At 43.2% G+C, this 6,000-nt stretch overlaps 1 protein-coding gene across 1 annotated transcript in view; it reads right to left on the bottom strand.

The window, feature by feature from the left end:
* LOC148885082 (phosphoribosyl pyrophosphate synthase-associated protein 2) overlaps positions 1 to 5,276 on the bottom strand; it is a 10,249-nt gene extending 4,973 nt beyond the window's left edge. The window contains exons 1-2 of the mRNA XM_089018026.1: positions 5,008 to 5,276; positions 1,957 to 2,102 (exon numbers count right to left, since the gene is read on the bottom strand). Coding sequence (XP_088874152.1) covers positions 1,957 to 2,039 — 83 coding nt within the window. The 5' untranslated portion in view covers positions 2,040 to 2,102; positions 5,008 to 5,276. The remainder of the gene's footprint in view (positions 1 to 1,956; positions 2,103 to 5,007) is intronic.
* Positions 5,277 to 6,000: the final 724 nt, after the last annotated feature.

A 6,000-nucleotide genomic window follows, 5' to 3' on the forward strand; every position in this document is an offset into this window, starting at 1 on the left:
GCATGTGGCTGCCGCTGCCCACCCACAGAAAAAAAACTTATCCTGTGACTGTAAAGTGACCTTGAGAGTTTTGAAAGGTGCTTATAAATGAAATGGATTATTATTATATATAATTAAAAATGATATCTTGATGGTTACCTAGCTGGCTATCTATTAGCTATCTAGCTAGCTGGCTATCTATTAGCTAGCTATCTAGCGAGCTTTCTATCTATTTGAGTTACTTCCGAGTTGAGTGGACTCTGGCGCATGTGGCTGCCACTGCTCACCCACAGAAAAAAACGTATCCTGTGACTGTAAAGTGACCTTGAGAGTTTTGAAAGGCGCTTATAAATGAAATGGATTATTATTATTATATGTCCAATCAGAATATTTTTATTCTTCATCCTGCAAGTTGCAAATTACAACAAGCGGAGGAAGCACAACCAGAACGCGCAAATATTTGACCAAAAACAAGACCAGTCACTGGCAAAATATGCTAATTGTATTTGAGGGGGGAGGGGGGGGGCGAATACCAGTGAAACAGAAATGTTCATTGTGTTTTGGAGTGTCTGAAACTCGTGACAAAATGTTAGCGGACACCAGGGAAGACAACTGTGAAAAGTTGCCTGCCCCATTTTTCACAACTTGAAACACAATAAGACGACTAATCGCAAAAAAACATTGTTGCAAAATATTCAGGATTTTTTTTCAATGAAGGATGTACCTACCACAAATGCTCCCTTGCTTAATTATTTGCTATCTAGGGAACACTGGTGCACGTGGCTTCGTTTTTTTACGCCCAACGTAAAAGTTGCACGTTCCAGGCTTCCGGGCAGACGTTATTTCAGATACTGTTTTTTGTTTTTTTTTGTTGTTGTTTTAATCAGGCTACAATGTGGAGTCTTGTAACAAACAAGCTGCCGCATGCGAGAGCAGAAAAGTTCAGCTCGGTGAGCAGAAACAACTCCATTTAAGAAAAAAAAAGAACATTTCTTCCAATTCGTTGCCACTTATGTCGTTTTGAGAAAGTAGTTAGCCGTCCCAGCTTTGTTTTGTTGGACCAAATGAACGTAAGCAGCCTCCATTTTGGCAACGACGAAGCCCGCAGCGTGTGCGTATCGTGTTGACTGTCAACACAGAAAGAGTCGGCCGGTCGGTCCGCCACGTTAAGCGCAAGTGTTGTCAAAGTTGTCAAACGACTCCCACGTCATGACTGACACGCCCACTTGAGCTTAGCGTGTCAGTCAAAACTAGGTTTGAGAAACCAAAAAAATTAGGTGGGGACAGTGCGCGATGACCTCACCAGAAGCGGTAACACAATCCCATCGGAGCGCTGTTGACGTGAAGCTTCGTAGAAGCGCACGAAGCCCCATCGGAGCGCTGTTGACGTGAAGCTTCATAGAACGAAACCAGTGTCTGAAATAACGTCTACCTGGATGGCGTGAAACTTTTACGTCGGGTGCAAAACGTCTCCGACAACTTTTTTTTAAGTCACAGGATATTTTTTTTCTGTGGGTGAGCAGCGGCAACCACACGCGCCAGCGATCACTCAACACGGAAGTAACTCAAATAGATAGAAAGGTAGCTAGCTAGCGAGCCAATCAATAGCGAACAGATACCTAGCTATATAGTGGATAGATAGCTAGCCAGCCATATAGATAGCTAGCTAGCCAGCCAGAGCTAATACATAGATAGCAAATAATTAAGCAAGGGAGCATTTGTGGTAGGTACATCCCTCATAAAAAAAAATGCTTAATACTTTGCAACAATGTTTTTTTTTTGCGATTAGTCGTCTTATTGTGTTTCAAGTTGAGAAAAATGGGGCAGGCAACTTTTCACAGTTGTCTGCATAACCTTTTGTCACAAGTTTCAGACACTGACTAAACGAAACCCCCATCCGAGCGTTGATTACGTGAAGCTTTCAGAAAAGTGCTTTGCGGAGAGGAAAGAGACGCTAAAACCCGGCGGCGTACTCACTCGGCGATCCTCTTGCCCAACTCGCGGCTGGACGGGTGCGAGTTGGCGGTGAAGATGACCAGGCCGCCCTTGGTGCGGTTCATGTCGCCGGGCTCCACACACTCAGGCAGAGGATCCCGAGGCACCCACGCCGCGCTGAGTCCTTCCTACGCGGGGAGGGGGGGGGGGGGGGGGGCGGAGCTAAGACTGTTAATGCTCGACAAAACCAATCGGGGGTGACGCTCGGGCTCGTTTGCTGCCGCTCGGAGGAAAGAGTCACCAATCTGAAGGGTTAAATCGCTGCGATGTTGTCTCAATTACTCAGTGTTTCGTGTGAATGGCTATCTATTATCTTTATAGCTATCTGGCTAGCAAGCTAACTATCTAGCGAGCTATACATTAGCTATATAGCTAGCTATCTGGCTATCTATGAGCTAGCTGGCGAGCTTTCTATCTATTTGAGTTACTTCCGGGTTGAGTGGAACGCTGGCGCGTGTGGCTGCCGCTGCTCTCACCCACAGAAAAACGTATCCTGTGACCGTGAGTTTTGAAAGGCGCTTATAAATGAAATTTATGATGATTATTATTAAGAGTACTGTACTTTGAGGCATTGTGACAAAATGGCTGATGTTTTTCTTGCCTTTTGTCGGAAAACGTAGCGGTTGCGACATGCTAGTGTAGTGAGCTGGCCTGATACATATGGAAAAAAAACCTCACGGGCACATTTTTTTTTTTTTTTTTTTTAAGTGTTGGAGCACAAGCAGCACTTGTTTTCACAGCTGACAAGTCCAGACGTGGACTGAAAAGTGAGAAGTTGAGCAAAAGTGGCTCGGAGGACCCTCGAGTAGTGCCGGACCAACTTTGATGACACGCTGGAACGGAAAGTCGTTGACTTTGTTTGACTAAAAGCGTGTTTCACTTTGGTGTCCGGCATGTCTCGCCTTCCCCCGTTCGCAAAATTAAAAATTGACCAGTTCACCAACTGCTCGGCCGTTACGTGACGTGCAAAGGCCACTTCACAATTTTCCAATTTTTCATATGATCCTGCTTTGAATCAACACACACTCTGCCACTAAGGCTTAAAGGACAACCCACACCATTTTTTTCTTTCCTCACTGACATCAGAAAAACATTTGAGAGCATCGAAAATAGCCAAAACGTGTGAGCTGATATTTTTAGTCAAATGAAGAACACCAATAAAAATGCGTTAGTGTCCCAAAACGACTTCAAATTGACCTCAGAGATGTCGAGTTTCAGAAGGTCCCGCCTCCTTGTTCGTGACGTCACGCCAGGACGTCTTGCCTTGCTCAAGAATCAAAACAATGGCTTCAGATTCAGAGAAGATGCTTTCTTGTTACTCATCCAGTTATGAATATGATTCAAATAGTTCTGAAGCGGAAAGCATAAATGTTTGCCATCGATTAGAGAAGTCCTTCCGTATCAATTCGAGCCGTCTGGACTGAAATGTAGCGTCCCAGAAAATGCACAAGATGCCGCACAAGATCCGTTGGAAATAGGCTGATTTGTCCGCTGGGAATTTGTGGCAACTAGTATCAAATAGTAGTCTCGGTGCAACACAACGATTCACCATCGCGTTATTTCCTTCTAATTTCGCCATCAACACAAAGTTTTCAGACCAAACAAGCGTGTCGCTTTCTCGGTCAGGGGCGTTGAGTACGGGCGTTTTTGTGAAGTACGTCATGGTTTTTGGTGGTATTTTCCAAGCTATGCAGTTTATGATGACGTGTTAGACGTTTCCCTCCATGCTGATTCTTGAAATTTCCCAATACGACAACGAGAAACGGGGGGGGGGGGGGGGGGGGATGGATTGAAGTTGACGCTCTTTTTGCTAACACTACAGTTTATAAAGGTGAATAAGTTGTATTTTTAAAACTCATGAAAGTGGTAGAAGATATATTTTTCTCCATAACTGTCAAGTTTCAAGCAAAAAGAAGCGTTAGCATATATATTTCTAGAGCTGGCAATTGTCTTTCCTAGTATTCAGTGACAGCCATTTTGGATTTCTGACGAAAATCTGCCTGCATTCGATTGTTGATATTTGCTCATTTGTATTTTGAATCTTTTCTTGTGTTTCCTGTTCTTGTTTAGAATTTCAAAAGCTTTCCAACGGTACCTTACTCGCCAAAAATTAAGAACGTTATGATACTCTGTCACAGATTTTCATTGTTTTAACTGTGTCATTACAGTCAGAAAATCCCCTCATATTTCCCAAATTAAAAATTCCATTATTTCCTTATTATTTGTCATAGAACGATAATCTACCCATCATTTGAAAGATATTTAAATGCACTTTAATATGGTATTAGAAAATGTGTGATGAATTCTTATTGAAAAATGTTGTTATATCTCTATAATCAGGTGACTGTGCACTACTGGAGGTATTCGTCGTCCGTTGGTACAAAGAAATACATCCAAAATACACCCTCGGGTTATTTTTATATGTTCGAGCGACGCCGAGCGGAACATAGCAACGGAAGTCGATCGATAACAAAACCTGACTAACATTAATTTAAGTCATTTGTGATTGTAGTAACCATCGGTTGCGTGATTGCAAAGAAACGAGGAAGGTCGCGGTTGCTTTATAACTGCTTTTCAGTCCGTACGAGATTACTACTTCCCTAATACGTTTACTGTACACGCATGCACATAAACAAAGACGTACAATCACGTAAAAAACAAAGAAGCTATGATGCTAACCGGTTGCCTTGCAGATGAGGTCTTGTGCTTGTCTCGTGCCAATTCATCATTCATCTTAATTGATTATCGGAGGCGCGCCATGAGCTCGTCCTCGTCGGTGGCGCTAAGCTAGCTGCATAGCAACCGCGTTTTACCGTTGACGCCGTACGCGTTCTTTCCTCGTGCAACGAAACGAGCTATATCGGTCGATTTTGTTTGAAACATGTGAAATGACGATAAGGTTATCGATGAAGCGACAGCGTCCAGCTAACGCCAAACACGCGCCGGACCATGAAAGGTCGTGAACGCCGCATCGATTTAATATTTGTCGTAATAACGGTGGACGCGAAACAAAAGCGCGAGTTAACTTCTTACCAGTTCGTCGGTTTCGGTGACAGTTTCTCGCGGGTTTGATCGATCAAGCGTATTCCGGCTTTTTTCAATCAATCCGCTTCCCACTTGAGTCCATCTGCTTGTGCCGACGACTTTGAGAGGAGTAACAATACAAGTTGGAGCGATCACTATGGAAAAGGCAAGTGCTCAAGACGCGTTCAGGTACGCTCGGAAACAATTCGCTTCACTCGGCGAGTCACGACGCCGTTTATTTTGGAGACGGTAACATAAGCAAGGATGACTAATGGAGACGTTGGGAATGTTGTGTGGTTTGCGGTGTCGTTATAAATCACTTGAAACCGCTTAGGTTGCTTGAGTCAAAAGTTGTGTGCTCCAGGAATGGACACTTGGGGGCAGTGTGCGTCAATAAATACAATTTATCATTTTTTCCCCCGAGTTTGACTTTTTATTATCGGTGAAAAACGTGCAGATAAACGTCCGAGCGATTACACTAGGCTGTGCAAATGTGTGGATTGTCAGTAAAAAAAAAGTAAAGTTTTGTATTTGTATTGTATATCTAGCTAGCTAGCTTTTTTTTTCCTCCCGATTATGACAAAATAGACCACCATTAGATTAGATTGCAGTCGAAAAACGTATCCTGTGACTGTAAAATGACCTTGAGAGTTTTGAAAGGTGCTTAGAAATGAAATGTATTATTATTATTATCATTTGCTAGCTATTTGCTATCCATTAGCTCTAGCTGGCTAGCTATCTAGCTGGCTAGCCAGACAGATAGCTAGCTAGCTATTCACTATCTAGCTGGCTGGCTATCTAGCTAGGTATCGGCTAACGATTGCTTAGCTAGCAAGCTTTCTATCTATTAGAGTTACTTCCGGGTTGAGTGAACGCTGGCGCGTGTGGCTGCCGCTGCTCACCCAGAGAAAAAGTTATCATTTGACAGTAAAGTGACCTTGAGAGATTTGAAAGCCGCTTAGAAATGAAATGTATTATTAGAAGTAACGGATAGAGCTTCAT

This window comes from Hippocampus bargibanti, linkage group LG17 (assembly GCF_051943395.1).
Source record: "Hippocampus bargibanti isolate YZ-2025 linkage group LG17, ASM5194339v1, whole genome shotgun sequence".
Taxonomy (NCBI): Eukaryota; Metazoa; Chordata; class Actinopteri; order Syngnathiformes; family Syngnathidae; genus Hippocampus; species Hippocampus bargibanti.